General features: G+C 55.6%; 3 protein-coding genes across 9 annotated transcripts; all 3 read right to left on the bottom strand.

The window, feature by feature from the left end:
- Window positions 1-2,703: 2,703 nt before the first annotated feature.
- HAMP (hepcidin antimicrobial peptide) lies at window positions 2,704-3,495 on the bottom strand. The gene is made up of 3 exons (XM_027855554.1): window positions 3,369-3,495; window positions 3,051-3,110; window positions 2,704-2,943 (listed from the first exon to the last, which is right to left on the bottom strand). The coding sequence occupies exons 1-3, from the start codon at window positions 3,453-3,455 to the stop codon at window positions 2,839-2,841; spliced, it is 252 nt and encodes an 83-aa protein (XP_027711355.1). The 5' UTR covers window positions 3,456-3,495; the 3' UTR covers window positions 2,704-2,838.
- A 2,822-nt stretch (window positions 3,496-6,317) lies between these two features.
- On the bottom strand, window positions 6,318-11,941 carry USF2 (upstream transcription factor 2, c-fos interacting). The gene is made up of 13 exons (XM_027855308.1): window positions 11,799-11,941; window positions 11,302-11,737; window positions 10,946-11,243; window positions 10,736-10,901; window positions 10,409-10,455; window positions 10,200-10,318; window positions 9,948-10,067; window positions 9,301-9,451; window positions 8,738-8,825; window positions 8,542-8,600; window positions 7,704-7,798; window positions 7,241-7,369; window positions 6,318-7,075 (listed from the first exon to the last, which is right to left on the bottom strand). The coding sequence occupies exons 1-13, from the start codon at window positions 11,939-11,941 to the stop codon at window positions 6,986-6,988; spliced, it is 1,941 nt and encodes a 646-aa protein (XP_027711109.1). The 3' UTR covers window positions 6,318-6,985.
- A 71-nt stretch (window positions 11,942-12,012) lies between these two features.
- LSR (lipolysis stimulated lipoprotein receptor) lies at window positions 12,013-23,492 on the bottom strand. 7 transcript variants are annotated; one of them, XM_027855516.1, is made up of 10 exons: window positions 23,251-23,492; window positions 20,509-20,853; window positions 19,103-19,222; window positions 17,826-17,882; window positions 16,023-16,169; window positions 13,532-13,708; window positions 13,242-13,301; window positions 12,987-13,118; window positions 12,261-12,847; window positions 12,013-12,166 (listed from the first exon to the last, which is right to left on the bottom strand). In XM_027855516.1, exons 1-10 carry the CDS (start codon window positions 23,432-23,434, stop codon window positions 12,131-12,133), a joined length of 1,845 nt encoding a protein of 614 aa, XP_027711317.1. In that variant the 5' UTR covers window positions 23,435-23,492; the 3' UTR covers window positions 12,013-12,130. The 7 variants fall into 7 exon arrangements, with proteins under 7 accessions (XP_027711317.1, XP_027711318.1, XP_027711321.1 ...); XM_027855517.1 differs by lacking the exon at window positions 23,251-23,492 and adding an exon at window positions 22,933-23,112; XM_027855520.1 differs by lacking the exon at window positions 12,987-13,118.
- Between the last annotated feature and the right edge of the window lie 1,158 nt (window positions 23,493-24,650).

Below are 24,650 nucleotides of genomic sequence, written 5' to 3'. Positions count from 1 at the left end.
GCCTGCCAGCCATGCACTTCTTTGGGCTTCGTGGATATACTGCAGGATTTATAAGCCGTATGAACACTCCAGCTTTTCCGTCCTGCCCACCCACCCCAAAGTCAGGGAGGGAGGAGGGATGCCATCTCCCCAAGAGGGAATCCCTGAGTGAGGGGTGGGGAAATACCCGGGGGTAAAGGAGATGGTTGGGGGGGAGGAACCGGTCCTGCCACCCCACCTCCGGCTCCATGATGTCAGACGCTGCCCGTGCCTTTCCCGAGACTGAGACAAAGGCCCATTGAGGAAGCAACTGGGGAGGGGGTGGGGATGAACTCCCATGCCCTAGAAGGGGAGAGGGGGTCATAGTCTGGGTCCCTGAGGGGAGCAGAACTGGGGAGTCAGATGCCAGGGTCCTGGGAGGTGGAGAGATCGGGTGGAGAAAAAAAGGTAAGACAGAGGTTGTGGAAAGGGTGCTGTATTTGGGGTCAGAGGACCAGGGTTCGAATCCTGGATTTAACAACCTGTGTGCCCTTGATAAGTAATTTCTCCTCCATTGGCCTCAGTTTCCTCATCTGTAAAATAAAATGACCTTCCAGCAGCTCTGATTCCATATTCCTTTGAGCTGTGCTAGCTATGATGTTTGCTCATCCCCTGAATTATTGTGGACTGAGCTTTTGGGAAGTGACTTGTTTAAGATCACAGCAGCAGAGGTAGGGTTTGAACCCAGGACCTCTGACTCTCAGTCTGGGGTGCTGAGGAGTGAAGGAGGAGAAAGGAGACGTTGGGCCCTCCTGACCAGGCTTATCAGCTCAGCTCCCAGACAGAGGTAGCAGCTTTCACTCTCATTTCCCATCAGGCGGACCTTCTAAGGTAGCACCTGTTTGCTCACATTGGAAAACACACCAACATATGACCGCGTTTCATGGACGATACCAAGGGCCTAGAGACAGGTTTCTCTAGTTGTGCCTCGGTTAACAAGGAAGGTTTGCTTTCAACAGACCTTTATCTGTGCCTAGTATGGTCAGTAATACACTGCACCAGGCTTCGATAAAATATGAAGATAATGGGTCTCTACCCTCAAGGAGTTTACAGTCTAACAGGGGTTATAAAACGCCTGCCCAGAGAAATAGAATTAGAATGGTGGGTCTAGAGCAAGAAGGGCCCCCAGAAAGTAACTATTTTTGTTATTCAGTCATTTCAACTATGTCCTACCCTTCATGACCCCATTTTGGGATTTTCTTGGCAGAGATACTGAAGTGGTTTGCCATTTCCTTCTCCAGCTCATTTTACAGATGAGGAAATTGGGGCAAAGAGGGTGCAGTGACTTGCTCAGGGTCACACAGCTAGTAAGTGTCTGAGGCTGGACTGAAGAAATAGAGGCCCAGGAAGATGAGATTAAGGAGTTATCACTTGAGAACTGAAAAGGACCTTGGGAGTCATTTGGTCCAACCGATCACTCTACAGGAGGATTCTGAGGCCCAGAGAACTGATTCATCCAGGGTCATATAGGTAGGAAATCGAAGAGTCAGGATTTGAACCCAAGACTTCTGACTCCAGATCCCCCATTCTTTTCACTATTCCACACCCTCATTAGTAAATGGTCTTAAAGTGTGTGATTATAAGCAAGATCTACCGTGTTTCCTACCATCTCTGTAGATGGTAGAAAATCGGGGTGGGCCATGTATTCATCTGGGCACCCGCCTTCTAGTGAGCAACCCACTGTGAGGTTGGATGACAGAGACACAGCCTGTCCCCAGGCCAATCGTCTAGTCCTTTACCAGCTCAGGAGGACAAACCAGCATCCATTGCCCATTGTCCAACCTTTAGGAAGCCAGTCACATCCACTCTATCAGGAGAGTGCAGGAGGGCTCTGTGAAGCCACTTCCTGATTGGCTGACAGCGAGCCCAGGATGAGAAGAATGAGCCACTGAGCTGAATCCATCAGGTCCAGGGCTGGGGACCACCGAGAACGTTAGTTAGGGGAATAAAAAGTCTCTATCTTCCCTGGGCCAGGGAGGAACTCAAGAAGCTTGGGCCCGGCTCCCTTATTAATACACTATAGAAAACACCAGACCCTTGTGATCTGTTGTTGTGGAGACAGAAGGTGGAAGAGAAAGATGGAAATGGCTCTTAAGCGCAGGCCTCCCAAAAATCGTGGCTGCAGTGGGGAGGTGGGAACTGAGGGGAAGATGGGCGGTCATCCTGCGGGTGACAAGGATTTACTGTGCTCAGAATACTGGAAGGAGGCCTGGTTTAGTGACCCAGAAAGTTTAGGGAGTAGGGAAAGGTCAAGGTAGAAGGGGCTGGAGAGCTGAAGGTAGAGTCCAGAGGAGGAACCAGTGGCATATTGGGGGGCCCAAGGCCCAGAGTTGGACCTTTTCCATTGGGATAGTTATTTCTCCGCTTCATGCCCTTGCCTCCATTAAAGATGGCCCATTTCCCAACACACAGGTGCAAAGACCTCATTGCCAAGAATGACCAGGGAAGGTCTCCCCCCCTCCACCTCCCGGCCCTCCTGCTAGAACTGAAACTTTACATTTGGGGTGGGGTGGGGGCTGAGATGGAGTACACCCTCTCCTCCTGCCGCCTGCACCCCTCTCGCTGTTTTCTCTTCAGAGAGCTGACAAGAGGACAGGGAAGGAAGCTCCAGGACTCTGATGGGCGCTTGGAGGGTGAGACGAAATTAAGGAGTTGACGTTTTCGAAAAAGGAAAAAACGCTGGAGTTTTTTGGGGAAAACATACCATTTTATTTTGAGACAGTCACAACAGGAAGGGACAGAGGGGGAGGGAATAAATTAGAAAATGAAGTGGGAAAGGGAACTTGGGAAGAGGGAGATGACACCATCGAGGGGCTCGGGTCACACACGGCAACAAAAGCCGCATTTTGCGTTGCGACAGCAATTACAGCAGTATGAGCAGATGGGAAAGTGGCTGTCGAATCTCTTTGTCCTCTGAAGCAGGGGCTGCCGGGGGGGAAAAAGAGGAGGTCAGTGGATGGATGGGGCTGAGGAGCCGAAGAGTGGGACTGGCGCGGGGGGCATGGGCTGCCATTCTTGGGGAAATCACTCACCATCAAGTCATTATGAGCTGGAGCTGCCTCCTGGAGGGGGATCTGCTCAAGGTCCTGAGTCTGTGAAGAACCCCCAGATCTTGAGGAAGGAGATCCCAGCCCGGAGCCCCCATCAAAGTACACACACACACGCACACACACATCCCCTCTCTTCTCTCCTACAGTCTGTCCTATGTGCAGAACACACCCTCCTTTTTACCTCCCAACACCCAGATATCTGGCCTCGGGAGACCCCCCCCCCCAGCCACCCATCCAGTCTAGGTATCTGGCCCTCCAATCCCACTCCCCTCCCGGGGCCAGGCGCCCGTGGGCTCTTACCTTTCTTGGGAGAACAGAAGGACAGACAAAGTTAGAGAGGAGGAGGAGGAAGAGAAAGGCAGTCTGGATTTGAGTGGTCAGTGCCATATCTGTATGTCTGCTTAGCTCAGGGCTCTGTCCGGCCTCCCAAGCCCGGCACTTTTATGAGGCTCGAGGCCCAAGCCCCCTCCCCTTTGGCCCAACTTACTTTCCAAGAAGGTGGTGTCATCAAAGGGTGGGAGAGAGATAAGCGGGAAAACAGCCCCGGGGAACAAATGATTGAGTCACCCACAGCCCGGAGGAGGTGTGTATTGGGGGTGGGGCAGTCAGGGTCACACACATGGCACCAGAGCCCTAGAAAGACAGACTCACAGGCTCACATTGGCACGGGGCGGGGGGGGGGGGGAGCGCCCTACACTGGGAGTCAGCGGTCTGGGGTCCAAACCCTACCTCTGATGCCGCGATCTTCAACAAGTCACTTCCTATCTGGGTCCTCAGTGTTCTCATCTGTGAAAGGGCTTTGGACTAGAGGAAGTTCTTCTGACTAATCTCTGGGTCTTTCACTGAGCTTACGACAGGTTCAGCTTCCCCAGGAGCTCAGCCAGAGAAATCCCTTGGCTAAGCTGTTCATCCCTCTCCCCTCCATTCCATCCCTCTCCTCCACAGAGCCTTTCCTAACTAAGCACCGAGGTGACTGTTCCATCCTCACCCCTCATAAGAAGATGACCCCCTTATCCTTACCCCTCCTCACACCAGTCCTCCCTCTGGGGTCCCCGGGGTCAGGTTTAGTTAGTCAATGAGTGTAAATACTGTAAATAGAAAGATTGATGGATTTGGACTCTGAAGGCCTGGGTTTGAATCCTGGTGGTTCTGACATTGACTAGCTAGATAAATCACTTAATTCTACAAACATCTATTAAGCATTTACTATATGCCAGGCACTAACTTAGTTTCTAGAAAGGCCAAAAAGCAAAACAAAACAGCTGCTACCTTCAAAGAGTTTCTGTTCTACTGGGGGAAAACATGTTCTACAGTTACACACACACACACACACACACACACACACACACACACACACACACATAATGAATAAGAAACCCAAAATGATTTCAGAGCAATGGAGCCCTGAATTTCAAAGGTCAGGGAAGGTGTCCTGTAGAAGGAGGGCCTTGGGTTGATCAGGTAGACATGAAGAAAAAGACCATGCCAAGCATTGGAGACAGTCTGTGCCAAGGCAGGGAGAGGGGAGATTACATTGGGATGGCCTGTATTGGGAACAGCCGGTAGTGCAGTTTAGATAGTAGAATGTGTAGACAAACATTTAGAGTCACTAGAACTCGTAGCACAGGGCAGGGACAGTGTGTTTTAAGAATATCCATTTGGCGGCCGGGATGGAGGACAGTTTGAAGAGGAGACTGGAGGCAGGGGTAACGATTAGGAGGGAATGGTAACAGAGCCAGCAAGAGAGGGAAGGAGGCCCTAAATGCCGGTGATGGCGGCGTGAGGGGGAAGGAACCCTGGTCCACTCTGCTTCTCTTATGGACAAAGAAGCCAAGGCCAAGACAAACCAAGTGGCAAAGCTGGGACTCAAACTGTGGGCATCTGAATACAAATCCATCAGTCAGAAAACATTTATTAAACTCCTACGGTGTGCCAGGCATCATGCTAAGCGCTGGGGATACAAAAAGAGGCAAAAGACGGTCTCTGCCTTTAAGGAGCTTCCAATCTAATGGGTTTCTGGCAACTGAGTGGACATGAGGCACAGAGTACAGAGTTGAGGTCTTAACTGGAGGGAACGCAAATAGGGAACAGGGATGGTTTGAGGAGGTGGGGGGGAAATGACAAGTTCTCTTTCTGGTGTTGGGTTTGAGTCTAGCAAGCAGGGGTGTTGGAAAGAAAAATGCTGGCGGGACATGACATGCTTACGTGCCAGGCATGAAATAGGCGCTTAATAAATGCTTCTTAGCTCGACATCATATGTGACACTCTAAACCTCTCTGACCCTCGGTCTCTTCTGTAAACAGACATCTGCATCACCTATTTCCCAGGGGCACTTGGAACCTTAGAGTACTGGATGAATGTGAAGTATTACTGAGGAAGGGTGTTAGTGAAGTAAGTTTTCTGTGCCCTCATCCCTCCCCAATCCACACTCTCCCATCTCAGACCTCAGTCAATTCACTTCCGAGCCCCTTTCCTCAAGTGAAAATGAGGGCTACTTGATAGGACTGTTCCAAACCCAAATCCAGACTCCCATATGGCAACCAGCAGAGGAGAGCGGGTCTTTGCCCAGATGGCCCCCCAAGAAAACGAAGGCCACTTTGCTCGGTGCCTGCCCCCCCCCACCTGGCCTGTTTGCTCAGGTTGGCCCCAACTCCCCCCACATCCAGGTAGACTGAAAGGCGCCAGATTCCTCGCCACCCGTCCGGGGCTGGGGCAATGACCCTAGTGACACAGGCCAGGGAGGGAGGCCACACAGCCCAGGGGTCACGGGACACTCCAGGGCAGCTGATGGCATAGAGGATAAGGCAAATGGATCTGGGGGTACAATGGTGGGAGGCAAGTTCACGGATGAGGATGGAACACCAAGTAATGGGTGCTACCAGAGACCACCCCTTCCCCTCCCGGTCTGGCCTGTCCCACCACCTCAGGGCAGATTTCATCATCAGCAGGGCAGAGGGCAGGGGTCACGGTGGAGGCGCCAGAGCTGGGGCCCTAGGCGACAGAAAGACGGGCCAAGCTGGGAATCATCCCTCCCCTCCCCTTTCCGTAAGGAGGGGGGCTCAAGGCCAGAGTTACTGCCTCTGGGTGAGGGTGGGGGCTGAACCACAGCCCTGGAATCAGCCTGAGCCTTCTCTTACTAACACTAAGCCCTGTCCTTCACCCCATCATATCCCGGCCCTCGCTCCCCCTCTCCCATAAAGAGGACGGCTATTCCGCCCAAGGATGGATCAAGGAAGGGACACCAACAGCTGAGGCGGGGGCCGCACAGGCCAGTTTATTGCAGTTTAAATACCTTTCTCTTCTCTTTTTTTTTTTTGGTCTTTTTTTTTTTTTTCATAAAGAAATTAAAACACACACACACACCCAAAGAAGGGGTAAGGGTGTCGGGAAGTGAGCTGGGGAGGTGGGAAGGCCGGAGCACGAGTCCAAAGAGCCCCTAGCCATGGGGTGGCCCCCCCCAAAGGCATCCCCTCTTCTTAGCAGTTCTGTCTCTGTACCTCCAGGGAAAGAGAGAGAGAGGGAAGCAGGACAGGGTCCAGGGGACGAATAAGGGATCTCTCTCCTTGTGTCCTGCCCCCCTCTACCAAGGCGAAGGCAGGAAAGGGAAGCCCAGCAGGAGCCATTAGGTGGCATGACTGAATCAAAGTGAAGGCATCAGGGGAGAGGAGAGGAAAAGAGAGTGAGTCAGAGAAAACAGACAGAGATGGGAAAAGGTGGGCATGTCGGTGGGCTTGTTTTTGTTGTGGGGGTGGGGGTGCTGTATTCATGGAAATGCTTTTTTCTCCCCATTTTTGTTAAAAATCTACTATAAAAAATGCAGCTGGGGGAGGGGGAAGACCGTCTCCCTCTCTGTGCTAAGGGTTGGGGGCCAGAACCCCGTCCCCGAAAACCGGGGGGGAAAGGGGCGGGGAAGGGCATCACTGCCGGGACGTCTCCCCGACGATCTCCAGGCCGTGTTGCTGCAGCTGGGCGCGGAGCAATGCGTTCTCATTCTTCAGCTCCTCTATCTGGCCGGGGGGACGGAAGGGAGAGGCTGAGGCAGGTGGCTGGCGCCCAACACCCCAGCTTCCTACTTTCTCCACCCCCACCAGGAGGGGGAAGCCTCTCAGTGTCTCCACCACCCCGCCCAAGGCTTCTGCCCATCCCGGATCTGCGGGCCCTGCACGGCTCACCTGCTGCCTCAGGAGCTCATTGTCCATCTGTAGCCTCTCGGCTTCCTTGAAAGTTTCCTGCATCCGCTGGTTAGTCTGACGGAGCTCGCGGATATAGTCACAGGCTTTGGACAGGATCCCTCCCTTGCTCTGAAGGGCATAAAGGCAGAGACGGCAACGTGGCTAAGAGCAGGTAGCGGGAAGCCCCGGGACCAGGCGAGCCTGGCAGGGTCCCTCATCCCCCCCTCCCAGGGGCCACTCCTCTGGGGCCCTCATTATGCCCTGCAGCCCCTCAGGTCCTGGGTAAACTTCCTCTCCTGCCCTCCTGAGGCAGAGACTGACCACATCCAGGTAACGGTCCACCCCAAGGGCCTGAGGGAATGTAGTCCCCAACCATGCACTCCGCAAACCTTAATTCTGGCTACTAGGACGAGCCCGAGGGATAGGGGCACGAAGATGGGGGCGGGGCAGGGACAGCACTCACCGCTCCCGTCTTGCTGTTGTCTGTGTTACAGTCTGGAATGATCTTGGAGAGCTGAACGATCCAGTTATTTATCTTGTCCCTCCGCCTCCTCTCCACTGCAGGGAGGAAGGAATTCCCACCCGGGAGGGCTCCATGAGCACTCGGTGATGGGGGCGAAAGACAGAGAAGACGATCCACCCCCCTCCTCGCCCCCCACTCCACCGGGCAGCGATGACCTCCGCAGAGTGGTCAATGAGCACCTACTGAGGCTGGGGAGCACCACACAAGGAGCTTCCAAGCATAAAGGGAAAGGTCAGGGTGGAGCTAACGATATCATCAGGAATGACTTCAGGAAGGGGTGGGGGGCCTTCAGCTGGCCTCGAAGGGTGAAGCGGGCTCGGGGCAGAGGTCAGCACTGCGGTCCTCCTCGAGCGGACCGAGGATTTCTAAGATCCTTCCCTGGGGTGGGGGAGGCCTGCCCGCAGCAGACGGCTGCTACGGGGGATCCTGGAGAGAAAGCCGGCAGGCTCGGCTCTGCGGGGCCTGGCTGCCAGGACAGGGGGAACCACAGGGAGGCCCTGTCACTTTCTGAGCTGGAACAGGAGAATCGGCGCTCCAGAAAGGTTTGACTGGCCGGAGGCCTGGCTGCGCTAGCCCCACGGCTCCCTGGGCTCTCTCTCCCATCCCGGCCTCAGCCCCCTCCCACCCAGATTCCCCAGCTTTGTCCTCCCACCATGCCAAGTGACCCGAAATCCACCCCCCTTACCCCAGCACCCTAGACGGGCTCTGCTGAGGGGCAGTGAGGAGGGGAGACCGCAGTCCACAACCTGACAGACAGACAGGGACCCTTTGCCCTCACCTTCATTGTGCTGGGCTCTCCTCCTCTCATCTCGGGGGGTTCTCGTCCCATCCATTTTCCTGGAAGAAGAGAGGAAACACACACCTGTCCCTCTGCAAACAGCTGTCAGCCCTTCTCCCTGCCCTCATTCCTGGATTCAAGGAATCCGGTCGTGCCAGCCTCAGCTCCCCTCGGCACCCAAGCAGCCGGCACCTACGGAGAATACGGGTGGGTCCGAGGAGCAATCGTCCTCTGCGTTCCCGTCTGCAGCACATCCTGAGGCGTCATCATCACGTAGAACTGGCCTAGGAGAGGCAGGGTTGGGGTCGGGGTTAGAGGTTACCCCTAGGAGCTGGTCAGCTCTGCTGACACACCTGTCTGGGCCTCAGTTTCCTCATTTGAAACATGAGGAGGTTGAATTACAGTCTCTTCTTGTGATACAGTTGTAAGGCAGCTAGGTGGTGCAGTGAAGAGAGCTCTGAATCTGAAATCAGGAGGCCTTGAGTTCAAACCTAGCCTCAGAACTTCCTAGCTGTGTGACCCTGGGCAAGTCACTTCACCTCTGCCTGCCTCGGGTTTCCCCAACTGTAAAACGTGAAGAATAACAGCACCTACCTCCCTATAAAAGCTTATTTCCTTCCCTCCCCGCCCCCCACTCACTAGGAGTCCTTACAGATGTTTCTTTCCATTGCCCTGTGATCACTCCCCCCAGTCTCTTTTCCCAATGTTCTTTCCCCCATGCCCAGAATCCTCTGGGCCTTCCCGGCCCAGGCTCCATACCTCCTGCCTGAAGGCTCTGGTCCGTGGTCTGCACGGACACAGCCGTGGCATCCCCTACACTGGATGCTGGAAAGTAGGCAAAGCGGGCCTCCCCACTGACCGCCTCTGCCGCAGGGCTGCCCCCATTGCTGAAAGGGTTCTGGATCACGGCCTAAGGGATGAGAGCGAGGACGGGCAGATGCTCACCCTGCCCCACTGGTCATCTCTTCTCCAGTCATTTCCCCTGCCCCCACGGAGGTAACAACCAGACAGCTGCCTCCCCATCCTCCCCTCCCTTCCCACTGCCCTCCCAGCCCTGTATTCTGCCGCCCTTGTTTCTCCCTCTCAAAGTGCCACTAGTGTCCTGAGGGTACCCTGCCTCCCAGTCCTCAGCTTTGGGGCTCTATTGGGCAGGGGTCATCTCCCCTCCTGTTCTGGCTCCCCCACCTCGATGGAAGGGTGGGCAGGGAGAGGGCAGAGGGTCAGAGAACCCGGGTTCCAATCCAGGCTCCAGAATCCCGGGGGCGGGGTCGCTGGGACAAGTCTAGAAGGCTCTGGGCCAGAGACGGCGGCTCCGGCCAGGCCTTCCAGCCCCTCCCCGGACCCCTCCCCAGACCCCTCCCCGGACCCCACCCGCCCCGGCAGCCTTGCTCCCCCTCGCAGCTGACCTGAGCCACTGCCTGCTGCCCCCCGGTGAAGGCGGCTGTGGACACCACGCTGACAGCGCCCGTGGTGTCTCCCTGGCCATCCAGCTGGCCGTCCGTCACCTGGACCACTCTGTATGTTACCTGCAGGGGGCAGCAGAGGGCACCGAGTCAGCCCTGGTCGAGGTGAGGTCCGGGTGGACCGGCCCCGGCTGCACCAGGGCACCCCCCCCCACCCCCCCGACCACCCCGCCGCGCAGACCGCCCCTCCCTCACCTGTCCTCCATTATTCTCTGTGCGGAACTGGTACTGGATGTTGTGCTCCCCGAACGCCGCCTGCTGGACGCTGGCGATGGCCACCGCGGTCTGCTCCTCGGCCCCGGGCCCTTCCCCGGCTGGGGGCAAAGAGAGGCCGGCTCAGCTCCCGGGGCGCCCCCCTCCCTGCGCCCAGCTTTCCCCGGCGCCCCCCGCCAGCCCCCACTCACTGTCCTGGAGCTCGACGCCCTCCTCCGCTTCGGGTCCCTTCTCGTGGCTGCGGGGGCGCGGAGGCAGCGGTCAGCGGGGGGGCCGGGGCAGCGCGCGCCCCGCGGGGACCCCGCCCCCCCGGCCCGAGCCCTGCGGGGGGAGCGGCGGCCGCCCCCTGCCGGGAGCGGAGGGGCGATCTCCCCTGCAACCCCCTCCCCGCCGGGCTCGGAGGGGTCTCCCCTGCACCCCCCGCCCGCCCGCGGCCTCCATCTTGTACACGGCCCGGCCGGCCGGCGTGAGCTCGCTCCGGAGCATGGCCCGCCCGGGGGCCGGCTCGGGGCCCTTACCTGGCGGCGGCGGCGGCGGCGGCGGCAGCAGCGGTGGCCGAGGCAGCGGGGTCCAGACCCGGGTCCAGCATGTCCAGGGGGGGGGGGGGGGGGCCGGGGGGGCCCCGAGCCCGCAGCTCACGCCGCGCGGCAGGAGGGGACGGAGGAGACACGGGAGCCGCTCGCGCTGATCACGGGGACAAACAGTGGGGTCATGTGAGGAGGAGATGCCGCCGCCGCCGCCGCCGCCGAGGCTGCTGCTGGGGCTGCGGCTGCTGGGGCTGCCGGGGCTGCGGCCGGAGCGGCTGCTCCGCGTCCCGCGCCCCGCGCCCCGCTCCCCGCCCGGCTTCGGCCCGCCCTGGGCGACGGCTGCCCCGGCCCGGCCCCGGCTCAGGCCCAGGGAAGCGGCGGCCTGGGCCTGGGCCTCCCTCCCGCGCCCGCCCGCCCGCCGCGCTCGCTTTTCACAGCCCGCTCCTCCCGCCCGGCTGCTCCGCGGCCCCGGCCCCGCACGGCCGCCGATCGCTCGCTGCTACCGCCGCTTTCTATTTTTCCCCCTTTTTCCCCTTCTTTGCAAGAGCTGCGCGCGCGCAGCGGCGGCGGCGGCGGCGGCGCGAGCCCGGAGCCGACGCGGGCGGGGGCTGGAGGGGGGGGGGCAGGCCGCCCTGGGGAGCGCGCGCGCGCGCTCTGCCTGGCTCCGACGGGCCGGGAGCGCGCCGGCCTGGGCCTCGGCGCGGGCCCCGCTTCTCGCCGCTGCGCGCTCCCGCCCGAGCCGCGGTGGGGGCCCAGGCCTTGGCGCGGTGGGGGGCGGCTAGGAAGGCCGAGGCACCAGGGGCTGAAGGGGATACACTACGTTCCACGGATGGAACGCGGGCCTGGATGGAACGTTGCGGAGGGATGCGGTGGAACGTGGCGGAGGCTGCGGGCCGAGGCACACGCTCCGACGGCTGGGAGGGGCCGAGGGCACGGAGGGGCTCGGGTTTGGGGACAAGGGTAGTGGACTTGAAAGGGGTCGGTCTGGAGGGTCTAGGGGCGCGCGCGCGGGTTCATGGAGGGGGTGAAGTGTTGTGAAGGGAATGCACGAGGCGCATGCGCACGTCTGGGCGGGGCCGCGGCGCGCACGCAGCGGGCGGGGCCGGGGCGAAGCCGGAACGGGCTGTTCCCAGAGGCCCGGGCGGGTCGGGATCGAAGCCAGGGTCCGGGCGCTGGAACCCCAAGCAGCTGGTCCATCTCCCTTGTGACCTTCCCTGCCCTCTCCTCCCCACTCCGCCAGGCCCCAAAACGAGACAGCGAGAACCGAGCCAAGTGGTTAAAAACTTTATTGAGCGCAATCAGAAGAGACTCCCCTCCCCTGCCCCACCCCAGACACATTTAAAAAAACATACAAAAACTACAAAAGTCGAGGAGAACCGCGTCGGGTCAGACCACCAGGCTTTCCCGGCTCAGGGCTAGGTTCTGTGGGAACAAGGAGAGCAGTTGAGGGCTCGGACCTAGTCCCGCCCCCACCCCCTCCCCCTCCCCGAGCCAGACCAGCCCAGGGACCACTCACCTTCTTGAGCCTCCTCTCTCGGGAAGACTGTGACTCCGTCTCGGTGTAGGGAGGTGGGGCTGGAGGGTAATAGGGTTCTTCCTCCTCTTCCCTCGGGGGTCGCCTCCTCTCCCCCACCTCCTTTTTTCTCAGTACATCTTCCAAGAACCGCCCATCATACTCGGGGTCTCGGGACCGGCTGTGGCTCCGGTGTGGGTCCTGACGGGCATCAAACAGGGGTCTGCCCCGGGACCTGTAATCATCGTAGTAGGGGTCTCCAGACTGGGAGTAGAGATCATCTCTGCTGCGGCTTCGAGGGGGTGCATGAGCCCGGCCCCGGCTCCTTTCTGAAGGGGATGTCCTTCCCGATTCCACGGAGCTGGGCCTGCCCAAGTCATCCAGGGCATCCACGGAGTGGGCTCGGGGCCGCCTGGCTCCCCAGCCCCCGCTCTGATCCCGGGGACGTTCTCGTTCTCGCCCGGGCTCCCATCCTGGGCTTCTTTGGGAGCGATAGTCCAAATCTTCATCTCGGATTGGGGTGAGGGCAGGGCCTCGGTGGGGCCGGAAGCTCCGGTCATCTTCGTGAAGGGAAGTCACTTCACTCATGGCTAGAAGGGCAAGGACAGATGGGGGGTTTAGAAGGAGAGGGGTTAGACAGCATCAGTAGTGTGGGCAGAGGGGACCCAAGCCTCCCCTCCCTAGGACTAGGGATCCCAATCCCCGCCCCACCACTCCCAAACAACTCACCCCTCTCCACACGGCCATTAGGCAGGCCAGGTCGGGAAGGGTCAAAGTTAGCAAGCTCCCTCTCCATGTAGTACAACACCTTCATAGAATCATCCTGCTGGTTTGCCTGGATGCGATAACCACTTCGCACTTCTAAAGGGCAGGGGAGGAGTTTGTGGGGGTGAGCAGGGAGATGTGATGGCAGAGGCTCTTTCCCTTGGGTCTCACACCCCAGTGTCATCCCTACCCCCTGATACCTGAACGTTTGACTCTCACCTGAGTTTCTGGTACTGTCTGTGTCATGGAGAAGGGGCACCTGGGAGCTGTGGCCACCAACTGCAGGAGAAATATGGTCAGGATCCAGCTGCCCTCTGCCCAATCTTCCTATCACCCTTCTTCCACCCCATCACCCTGAGACCTGGGCATCTTGTCCTCATAGCCTTCCCAGAGACCTAGATCTTCAGCTTATTCTGTCCCCCTCATCAAAGTCCTGTCCCCAAGGACCCAATCTATGCCCCAAACCCTTCTCCTAACACATAAAGGCATCTGCTTTCCCCAGTCTTCACCTGAGCTCTGTTGGTCAAAATCCCCTGCGAAGCCGTTGTGGACAGGAGCCATTTGGATCATGGGTAGAGGGGAAGGAGCCTTGGCTGGAGAGAGGTGAGCATAGGTGCTGGGTGCGTAGACGCTGGGTGCGTAAATGCTTGGGACTCCGGAGGTGGCAGCTTTACCAGCAGCATACACTGGGAGAAAGGTCATACACAGTAGAATATAAATTTCTTGATGGCAAGGGACAGTTTCTTCAAGCCAAATGGACTTGGGGATGGGTCCATATTTAATCTGGTTCTCAATTATGTATGATAACCCATCAATTTCCATCCATGCTTTCTGATCCAGAGTGTTCCCTGGAAAAAGAAAGCCTAGCCTGGGATGCTGGCAGTCATCTGTAAGGGGGAAGGAAGATGCTAACGAGGGGTTGGGGGAAAGGCTACAATTAGCAGTTTACTAATTAGCAGTGGGAACAGCTGCTTCGTGCTGACTCAGTGGGTTTGGTTGGGGTTGGGAATTAGTTGGCTTGATTCTGCCTCTCCTAATGACTGTGTGACCTTTCAACGGTCCATGCCTTGGTTTTCCCCCTCTGTGAAATGAGGCTAACACCCTCTACCCAGGTCCTCACTGCCACCGGCTGAAGGTCAGTTTTTTGACAAAAGCCCTTTAAGAATATGGGCAGTAGTGGTAGAAAACGAACATGGCTCTTATGAACAGCCACTACAGGTCTTGACTCAGTGGGTGGCCCTGGATAAACAACTTCCCTTCTCTGTAAAGTTAGACAGCTGGACTAAATAATCAGAGATCCATTCCACCACTCGTGTTAGGAATGGAAGAAAAATGGCGCCAGTAAAAGGAAGACTATGGCTTCATGCAAAGCTCAGCTCAGGCATCACCTCCTCTAAGAGGTCTTTGCTGATCCCCCCTCCTCAATTAAGGAACGAGCATTGAAGACCTACAAGGGCTGGGGATAGCGTGACACAAAGAAAAATCTCTGCCCTCGAGCTGACAGGTTGACTAGCTGGGGCAGACGATACATGCACACGTGAGTGCAAATATACAAAACAGACACAAGGTGATTTGCGGGGGGAAGCACTGGTAACTGGGGAGAAGCGGAAACAGGCAGCAGGATCTGGTGGTGGGTGAAGAGTGAACACTCTATGCAAATGAGTTACCTTATGTGCTTTATGTATATTATGTGTATGTATTGTTTTCATGGATAGAAAGAAAGTAAGCTTCTTGAAGACAGGAACTGTTCTGTTTTTTGTCTTTGTATCCCTAGCACCCAGTAGACAGTAGGCGCTTACTAAATGCTTACTGATGGACTGGTATCTAATAAGAAATGGATTATCAATGGATAACAGTCCCCCAGCCCCCAGCAGATAATTTAAAACGGGGTTTCAAACAATAGAAATGGGGCCACTAAGCCGTACCTAAGCTGTACCTAACCCAGCCCTGCAGGCAGAAAATTGACTTGTTTTAAAATGTAACATCATTTCCGTTTTATTGGATTTTTAATAATTTTGTTAAATATTTCCCAATTACATTTTAATCTAGTCTGTTGTTGTTGAGTTGTTTCAGTCGTGTCTGACTTTCCATGACCGCTGGGATTTTCTTGGCAGAGATACTGGAGTGGTTTGCCATTTCTTTCTCCAGCTCATTTTATAGATGAGGAAACTGAGGCAGACAAGGTTAAGTGACTTGCCCAGGGTCACACAGCTAGCAAGTGTCCAAGGCCTAATATGAACCCTGGCCCTCCTGATTCTAGGCCTGGCACTCTATCCACTGGACCACCTAGCTGGTCAGGGCCACGTGTTTGACACCTATGATCTAAGCTACTATTTAAGTTATTTATAATTGCTTGAGGTATAAAAGCGAACAAAACCAAAATCACAGAATCAAGAATCCAGTTTTCTCCAACATGCCTGACCAGGACAGGACAGAAAATCTCCCTACCTATTGAAAAAAGCTCATTCCTCTTCTGGACACCTACTAATGGCTGCTAGGTGGCACCATACTGGAGAGAGTGCCAGATCTGGAGTCAGAAAGACTCATCTCCCTTGGTCCAAATCCAGTCTCAGACACTTGCTAGCTGTATGACCCTGGGCAAGTCACCTCACCCTGTTTGCCTCAGTTTCCTCATCTGTAAAATGAGCTGGAGAAGGAAATGACAAACACTCCAGTACCTTTGCCAAGAAAACCCCAAATGGGGTCTTGCAGAGAGTCAGACACAACTGAAATGACTGAAAGAAATGGTCTGGGAGTTTATCCTTGAAATGAGCCCCCAAACCCCAACCACTTTATAATCTAACAGGCCACCAAAAAATACTACTACCTCCTCTCAGAAACTGACCTCAGCCCAACAAACCCACACCTCCTTTCTCTACAGGATGCAGAAAAGTCACATCTATTACACACATACACACTGTTTCCAATACTCCATTTCACCCTTGCTGCTGCCTGGTTCCACCCAGTGGGGGCAATGAAGGCCCCCAAATCAGTACTTACAGGCCTCAGGACAGCAGCATTTGTCCGGGCAGCAAGGACAGCGTACGTAGCAGCAACATGTATGGGGGCAGCACTGGCACCAGCAGATGCCCAAGAGAAGGAAGACCAAGAAGGCAGCTAGGACGACGACGACCACAAAGAGCCAATCTGTAAGGCAAAGAGGATGGGCCTTGGAGTCAGGAAGACCTGAGTTCAAATCCAGCCTCAGACACTTGACAGTTAATAGCTGTGTCACCCTGGACAAGTCATTTAACCCCAATTGTCTCACCAAAAAGCAAAAAAAAAAAAAAAGAGGATGGGTCCCAGAGCTGAGGTCCTAGGGGTCAGGCAGGGGCGGAGTCACACAGAGCAGTGCAAGCAGGGACAGGGGTAGGGAGCCACAATCAGCCCATAGGAGCAGCAGGCAGACAGTTCACACTGAACGTCAATCACCCCTTCCAGCCTTCTCAGAGCTTTCATAACCATTCACTGAGTCATGCAATTTCCAAAGTACTGATCAGTTACGCCGATGTTTTGGGGGTTTTTTGGTGGTAGGGAGAGGAAGGGATAATGTGGGAAACTATAGTGATGTAAAAAACCAAAGACACAATTAAGAACTTTTTTTTTTTACACAAATCGTGGATTTGACAATTCCAAGGACCACTTAGACAACGGTCATCATAATGACGCTGTAACCGGCGAGCCCCCCCAAAGAGTGGTGGGCCACAGGTACAGAGTGGGGCATGCTTTCATCAGATCCAGCCATTGTGTTGATTTGGTTTGCTTCTGTGCACTTCCTTGTTACAAGGGGGTGAGGGGTAGGTGTGGGAGTCACAAGGAAGAGAGAATTATGTTTTGGATTTTTTTAAGAGCATTAGTAAAATATCTTAAAAGAATTCACTAAGTTTTCCTTTGAAGACCTCTGGCAGACCATAAATTAGGAGGACCAGGACTGGTTTTGGGTCTTTGACCCACAGTTTGCTGAATTCAATTGAACTTAAGCCTCAACACTGTCCTGTGATATCAGCAGAGTAGGGGTTATAACCCCCTTTTTTCAGATGATGATAATAGCTAGCCAGCACTGACATAGCACATTCATGCTTCTGAGGTGCTTTTACAAATATCTCATCTGATCCTCACAACAACCCTGTGAGGTAAGTGCTATTACTACCCCCATTTTCCAGTTGAGGTAAGTAAGGCAGTAGGGATTAAGTGACTTGCCTAAGGTCACACAGCTAGTAAGTTTCTGAGGCAGGATTTGAACCCAAGTCTTCCTGACTCCAAAGCAACTCTCTATCCTCTCTGAAACAACAGCCTCAGTGGGGTTAAGGACCTGCCCAAGGTCACACATAGTGAGTGGCAGAGCTGGGTGGGATTGGAATTCAGGTCCTCCCCATACCTGGTCCTGTGTTCTTCCATACACACCCTGCACTGGACTCTGCTGGACTTAGTCAGATGGCTTTGCTATCCTAACTGGCTCAGGCTGAGGCCGCTTTTGAGCAAACCTGCATCCCCTGAGTTCTCCAGGACCAGGGCTGAAGAAACTGTCCGGAGGGGAAAGCCCAGCTGGCCTCCCAGAAGGCTGAGGGGAGGGAGACACACGTCGTGTTCCAGGGGCCCAACACCCACACAACAGTCACTAGTTACTACACTGCCTGGAGCCCAAGAGAACTGTCAGTCTCTGTTTCTAAGGGGTGTGGGGGAGGAGGCGGGACAGTAAAAGCGTTTAAGTATAAGGAGGTGAGAGATGACCAGCAGTGGGGAAGGGCTGGGAGCTCTAAGGAAAAATCAGGAAATGAGGAGCCCCTGGCCTCCACCCCGTACCTTCCATGGACCCTATCTGAAAGTCTGGTAAGAGTTCAGCCACCCCTGAGGTCTTGCCTGGAGGGACAAAAGAGAAACATGATTATTCCAGCAGGAAGCTGGCCAGGCTGGGCAGGAGCCCTTCTCCTCCCCGCTCCCAGCCCACCATGGCCCTGGCTCCTGGCTGTCTGGTCACACAGGGCCCTAAGCATGCCACCTCTACGCCACGTGCTGAGCTTGTCACCACGACAAGTGACCGAAGGCTGCCCAGGAGCTCCGGAGCGGGACATGCCCCAGCCTGGCCCTGGGCAGAGTTCTTCCAAAGCACTACATGTACTCACTGTTCCTGTGCTAAAATGGCGGTGCTTTATGACTGCTCAATCACATATACTATAAAATATGTGCTTTAGCCCATCAACATATATATGGACCAGCATGTCAATATATATTTGGGATCACTGTAGCATGCAGCTGGGTGGAGCTGGGTAACATGCAGTAACAGCAACACACCCAGTGTCCTTGGGGAAGACGGAGACTGAGTGGCCAGGCTGCCAGCTGTCCCTGCCTGAGACTGCCTCTGCTTCTGCAGGCTGCAAGATCACACAGCTTTCCCTTTGTGGCCCTCCCCACCTCAAAGAGGGCATGAGGCCTGTTCCCATTGCTGCAGAGGGGCAAGCTGAGGCTCAGGGACTGAGCCAGCCCTGCTTGGTGCTGGGTTGGACTGGGGAGTTTTGCAGGATGAATATGGATGGCCAAAGGCAGAACTAGGCATGAAGGAAAGAAAGCAGGCAGACAGGATGCTCACACATGGCCTGAAGCAAGAGAAGGGGATCTATCCAGCTCTCCTTGTTTATCCACACTGATGGAGGGCAGGCAGGCATTCCATAAACACCAGAGAATCACCCCTCTTCCTCCTCCCCCTCTTAAAACAATCTGTCTGGCTTTGGAACGCATGCTGCCTCGATATGAAATCGAATCATCTGTGCTGTTCAGGGATGCCCAATTTCCTTCCTCATTTAGTCTCAGTGACATGGGGGAGGGGAGGTCATCTCTCCTGCTGCAGATGGTGCTCAGTTGTGTATAAATCTAAGGGTGACTGGGCTGGCAAGGGTAGGAGAAGCTGAAGCATGAGTCAGACCCAGAAAGCAGGCAGGCAGGCAGGCAGACAGACAGGAGATGAGGGAAGGGACTCCCAATCCCGCCCCCCACCATCAGCCATACTCCACCCATGCCCCAGCCCCAACCCCAAAGGGATTCGGGGTGTGGAGGCCCTAATCCCTCCACCCTTGCCCCCTTACCAAGGACTATGAGCTCAGCGTAAGCCTCATTGTTGCCTTGGAGGTCCTGGGCAGAAACCACAGAGCAGTAGTAGACGCCACTGTCTCCCCAGGCAGTCTGATCAAAGGTCAGGTCAGCATCTGTGGCAGGAAGACATAGATATTTGAGGGAATAACTGGAAGGGGATGGCGAGGAGCTTGTACACCCTGGTCTCTCAGCCCTACCCTGGCACTCTCCCATTTTTCCTAGTGTGCCTGGAGGGAGCAGAAATGGCCACGTCCCCAGGGCATCAGTCTACTCTGGGCAGAGGGGGCCCGCTATCAACCATGGACAGGTCAGTTGTCCAACTGTCTGTCCATCTGGGGCATCCTGCCACTCCTTCCCTGGCTTGGGGAAGCCTCAATTTACCATGGCCTCTAGGATGGCAATGTGTCTAAACCTCAGCATTTCCTGTTTATTCCTCGATGCACAAACACTAATTATTTACCTCCATTTAGCCACCCACCAGAGGTGGCAAGGCTGGATCCCCTGGGGCTGGAAGGCCAGGGGTGGAGCCAGAGGTAAAGGTACAGGGGCACAGACAACCCCCTAAGCCAGGAGCTCCTCACCTGAAGTCCACACACTTGGTTTTTCAAATATTTTTATAACTGGATTTCAATATAATTGGTTTCCTCATTCATCCATCCTCAGTGTTTTATTCTGAGAAGGGGACCACTGGCTTCACTAGTCTGCCTGCCTGAGGGGCCCATTACACAACCCAGGGCAAGAACTCTGACCTCACCTCTACAGCCTGATCCACAGCATTCACACTGCACCCCCTCCAGGCAGGGCATTACTTTGTCACTTTCAGGTGTTCTTAGCCAGGATTCTATCCCACCCCCTCTAAGAAAACCCAAGAGGTAGGTGGGTGGGTGGGTGGGTGGGTGGGTGGGTGGGTGTGTGTGTGTGTGTGTGTGTGTGTGTGTGTGTGTGTGTGTGCACACAAGTGCACCTTTGAGCAAGTACACAAGGGGGATGGGGGGGGGGGTGACCCACCAGGGACTCGAGGACCTGTGGGGCTGAATGGACAGTCCTAACAAGGTCAAATAAGGCCACCCAGCAGTTGGCGGCAGAGCCAACAGACAAGCTTTCATTCATTAATTCATTCAACAAACATTTACTGAGCAGCTTTGTATGAGGCACAGGGTGAATATGGAGCTCAGAGGACACTACAGCCTGAGCCCTAGAGGCAAACTCAGCTGGGGGACTGGCTCTACCCAGGAGCCACAACAAATCCCAGGCCCTCCCTTCCTCCACAGTAACAAAAGTGTGTGTGTTCGGGGTGGGGTTTATACTAAAGTCCCTTCCTGTTTAGTATATAGAAGTTCCCCCCCAACCCCCTGCCTCTTCTTCCTCCCATATCCTCACCCTCCTCCATCTTACACACCCCCAGTGATGGTGATCCGTCGCCCTTGGTAAAATTCGCCTAGAGTCACGGCGTTCCCCTGCTTTGTGGCCACTACCCTCACTGTTCGGGTGCTGTCCTGACACTCCACATAGGGGTTGTAGCCTGGGTTGCCAGCAGCAAGCTGGGCGTTGAGCTGGTTGTCTGCGCTGGCTGGGGAGAAAGCATCGGCAATGCGATTCCGGCAGAAGGACTTATACTTCCAGAGGACGATGGGGGCGCTGGGCACTGCTGACACCTGGTAGGAGCAGGGAAGGGTCACCGGCTGGAAGAGGATCACCACATGAAAGGGGTTGGACACCGTGACCTGGATGCAACCAACAGGAGCTGGGAGGTCAAGGAGAGAAGTCAGGGGTCAGCGAGGAATGGAAGACGGTCAGTCAACCATGCTAATCATCATCCTTCACATCTATTCAGTATGTTTCCACATTCATTATCTCGTTTGATCCTCAAAACCACCCTTGTAAGACATGCAAGGCAAGGGATTATTAGCTTTTTACAGAGGAGGAAACTGAGGCACCAAGTAATGAATTGCCTAAAGTCACACAACATGGAATATTGGACTAGTGACTGGAACCCAGTCCTGACTCTCAACTGGTTTATCAGCAAATCACTATGACATGGTCAAAGGGCAAGGTCTTAGATGTCACTAAGATTTACTGGATGTGGGCTTCAGCGCCCCCCCCAAAAAGCAGAGCAGGACCCCTGAAGGTCAGATGGTTCCCCTGTGCAAACTTATGGAAAGACCTGGACAAGAGTTTCACAGGATGCCCAGGCACGGATGGGGATGGGATTCGATTAATAACAACATCTCCCTCCCAGAACCAAACACACTAGTAGACGTAAAGCACTTTGCAAACTTTCAGGCTCAGTATCAATGCTATTAGTATGGTTGCTGTCATTGAGTACAAGAATTGGAAGGACTTTGGAAAGGCAGAGCACACCTAGAGGGGGAGGGGGACCAAGATGGAGAAGGGCCTTGAACTCAGTTCACAGGCAAGGCAGTTGAAAGCACTGGGGGTGAAGCAAAAACTCAGGGGACAGCTAAGAACTGCCTTCCAAGTGTGAAGGGCTGTCACAGGAGAGCCTGGACTTGGAGCAAAGAGTGAGAGTTGGGCTAACGACTGAAACATCTTCCTCCCACAGAGCTGTCCCCAAGTGGCACTGACTGCTTGAGCAGGGAGGGGAGCTTCCCTCTCACTGGAAGCCTTCAGACAGAGGCTGGGGGCCTTGGATAGCCAAGGAGGTCCTTCCAGCACTAAAATCCTGTGATTCTAATTTAGGGATAGCAGTGTTGGAGGGGATACCCACGTGCAGTCACCCTGGGCAGGTCACTTCAACCTCCAAGAGAAGCAAGTGGTAGGTTGCTGGAGAGAGAATACTTATTTGAGCCACTTTCACTAAAGTAATGCACATTGAATTGAATCTGGAGGCAACCTGCCGCCTCTGTGGCCTTGGGACAATCACTGCCTGACCTCCTCTGGCTCTGTTTTCTCCATCAGCAAGCACTTATTAAGTGCCAACTGGATAACCTCTAAGGTTCTTCCTATCTCTAAAATCTTGTGAGCTCTGGCCTCCGTTTCCTCATCTGTAAAAGACAGGGATGATAATACCTGCAAAATTAGGAGATGGTAGGAAAAAAAATGCTGGAGAGTGCCAGAGGATCTGGTCCTCGAACCCTAGCCCTGGCTCTGGCCAAGTGACTTAACCTCCCCGGGCCGCAGTGGTCTCATTTCCAGGAGAGGACTAGCCCAGATGGCCTCCCTAGTAACTACCGGCTCTAACCCCACGATCCCAAACACTTGCTGATTGATTCGTCCTGCGACTTCCACCTCCCAGCAGTGTCGGAAGGAAAGCGCTTTCCTCGAGTTTGCAAAGCGTCGGGTGACTGAGAGAGCAGAGGTGGTAGCTGTTCCTACCCTGGGGGCTCCAGGCTGTCCCTTCCTCAACGAACCGCACCCAGCCCGGCTCGGCCAAGTGCCCGCACTTCCCACTAGAGCCCGCACGCACCTGCTGCTACAGTAACCCTCTATCCCACTTGAGTCCGTGTGCCTCCCTAAGAAGGGAACTCTACGGAGCGAGCGAGCGATCGTCCGGCCGACCCGCCTCGCTTCCCCCTCCCCCAAGCCCAGACCCTGCAGCCCCGAGGGGCATCGCTCCCCTTCCCCGCCCCTGCCCATTGTCCCAGAAAGGCAGGAGCTGCGGGAAGTTTCGCTTCCTGCCTCCCGGTGGAGGCGGGCCGCTCCCTGCTCCCGCCGCCCCGCCCGCCCGGGAAGTCCCCTGAGGACAGCGGGTATCGGTCGTCTTGGGCCGAGAGTGGGAAGGGGAGGGCCTGGGAGACCGATGGGGGAGGGGGCCTTGGCCCGGGCAGCCAGCCCCAACAATCCCAGCCCCACGGCCGGATACCTGAGCACCAGGGGGTCAGCAGGAGCAGCAGCCAGAGCAGGGGCTGCGCACTCCACCGTCGTGGGTCTAGTCCTGGGGGTGTTGGGGGCGCACTTGTCCCCCCGTGGGGCACAGGGGCCGCCGGAGCCATGGAAGGTGCGTGCGCCTCCGGCGCCGTCCACTCCCAGGTACAGCGGGATAAGGGAGGAGATGGAAGGGATGGGAGGGGACTGGACGCCGCCGGGGGAGGGGGCTGCGGGGCCGGGGGGGCGGCCTGTACCATCGCTAGAGATGGGAGGGGGGGAGGCACATTCGCACACTTAAGCACCGCAGGCTCACCTGCCCATCCTGCCTCCTTGCCGGCCCTTTGCGAGAATTTAAAAGAAGAGGAATTAAAACCAGCTTCTCCATATTTGGCTGGTCTTTCGCCTCTGAGTTGACTCAGGAGGGTCCCTAACTTCCCACCCCCCAAAATCGTTTTTGTCCCACTTTGAAAATGGAATGGCCCAGGTACACCCAGCATGGGAAGGGTGGGGTTTGAGGGGTTGACCCCTCCCACCCTCTCCGGAGCCCCGGAAATGGACCGGTCCAGGTGCGAGCCCAGGGAGGGCGACACCAAATGACTGATGGATGAAAAGAGGTGGGAGGGCGCCCCACTACTACTTCCACTAACCTTCAGTCAGAAAGAACAGATCTCAAGTTCTCAGAAAGAGGACAACAAGGAATGAATCACCTGTTGAGGGTGGGCGGGACCTGGCTGCTCACCTGTCCGTCTTCCCCTACAGTAACAATGAACCGACCCAGGTACTTCGAAGGGAAAGGGATCGGGCGGGAGATTCCAAATGAGCATCCCATGGGGGTAAACAGTGATTGGGTAAACCTTTGACTAGTAGTTCAACACTCTCAACTTTCTCCGCACAACTTTTCTTAGAGGCTTCTCCCTCTCGAGTCTCCGCCTAATTAAATTAATTTAACAGATTAACTGATTCTCGTCAAAGTAAAACTCTGGATGTGTCCGTCGGGGACTGAGGGTAAGTGGGCCACTATCCTCCTGGGTACCCTCCCTCTATTCCTAGTTTCATGGTACAGCTCCCAGGAGTCCCTCCCAGAGGTCAACACCACTCCCCCTCCGCCCCTTGCCCGGGAACCTGAGCTTCTTAAAGGGGCAGCTTTGGTGCGAAGGAGTTCTTGCCAAGTCCGGCCCACGGAATAAATAACTCTCTTCTCCTAGGTTTCCTGGCTTCACTTGTCCAAAGGGGCAGAACCCAGGGGAGATCGGCTCTTCCTGCCACCTGGTGGATGTGGCGAAGAAGAACATGAGAGGACGGGGAGGCGCTGGGTGCTGGAATGCCTAGTTCCCCAGAGCAAAGGCCAGGTCCCATATTGAGACCCTCTGAAATCTGGCGCTGACCTCTTTTCCATCGCTATGGCCTAAGACTTTCCCCTCCAGACAAATTAGAGGTTCGTCCCAAGGTCCCACTGCCATCGGTGGGTGGAGTTTTTTTACTCCCCTCCCCACCTCTATGGGCCTCAGTTTCCTCATCTGTAAATTAAAAGGCTTGGACTGGGGCAGCTAGGTGGTGCAGTGTATAGAACTCAGGCCTTGAAGTCAGGAGGACATGAGTTCAAATTCAGTCTCAAGACACATGACACTTACTAGCTGTGTGGCCATGGGCAAGTCACTTAACCCCTATTGCCTTACCAAAGAAAAAAACACAAAACGCTTGGACTAAATAATC

The sequence above is a fragment of the Vombatus ursinus genome, unplaced genomic scaffold (assembly GCF_900497805.2).
Source record: "Vombatus ursinus unplaced genomic scaffold, bare-nosed wombat genome assembly UNPS02010822.1, whole genome shotgun sequence".
Classification (NCBI taxonomy): Eukaryota; Metazoa; Chordata; class Mammalia; order Diprotodontia; family Vombatidae; genus Vombatus; species Vombatus ursinus.
This window is presented reverse-complemented; position numbering and strand designations above follow the sequence as displayed.

What these genes read in the sequence shown, in the direction of transcription:
- HAMP (XM_027855554.1), bottom strand. Translation starts at nt 3,455, where the DNA reads ATGGCACTGACCACTCAAATCCAGACTGCCTTTCTCTTCCTCCTCCTC. An exon ending in CTTCTGTTCTCCCAAGAAAG is followed by an intron (nt 3,111 to 3,368) that starts GTAAGAGCCCAC and finishes GGTTCTTCACAG; the next exon opens with ACTCAGGACCTTGAGCAGAT. An exon ending in CAGCTCATAATGACTTGATG is followed by an intron (nt 2,944 to 3,050) that starts GTGAGTGATTTC and finishes CCCCCCCGGCAG; the next exon opens with CCCCTGCTTCAGAGGACAAA.
- USF2 (XM_027855308.1), bottom strand. Translation starts at nt 11,941, where the DNA reads ATGGACCAGCTGCTTGGGGTTCCAGCGCCCGGACCCTGGCTTCGATCC. An exon ending in GAGAGCCCAGCACAATGAAG is followed by an intron (nt 7,799 to 8,541) that starts GTGAGGGCAAAG and finishes TCCTCCCTGCAG; the next exon opens with TGGAGAGGAGGCGGAGGGAC. An exon ending in ATGAGCTCCTGAGGCAGCAG is followed by an intron (nt 7,076 to 7,240) that starts GTGAGCCGTGCA and finishes CCCCCCGGCCAG; the next exon opens with ATAGAGGAGCTGAAGAATGA.
- LSR (XM_027855516.1), bottom strand. Translation starts at nt 23,434, where the DNA reads ATGCTGGGTGTACCTGGGCCATTCCATTTTCAAAGTGGGACAAAAACG. An exon ending in ATGCTGCTGTCCTGAGGCCT is followed by an intron (nt 13,709 to 16,022) that starts GTAAGTACTGAT and finishes CCTTTCTCCCAG; the next exon opens with TGTATGCTGCTGGTAAAGCT. An exon ending in AGACAGTACCAGAAACTCAG is followed by an intron (nt 13,119 to 13,241) that starts GTGAGAGTCAAA and finishes CCTGCCCTTTAG; the next exon opens with AAGTGCGAAGTGGTTATCGC.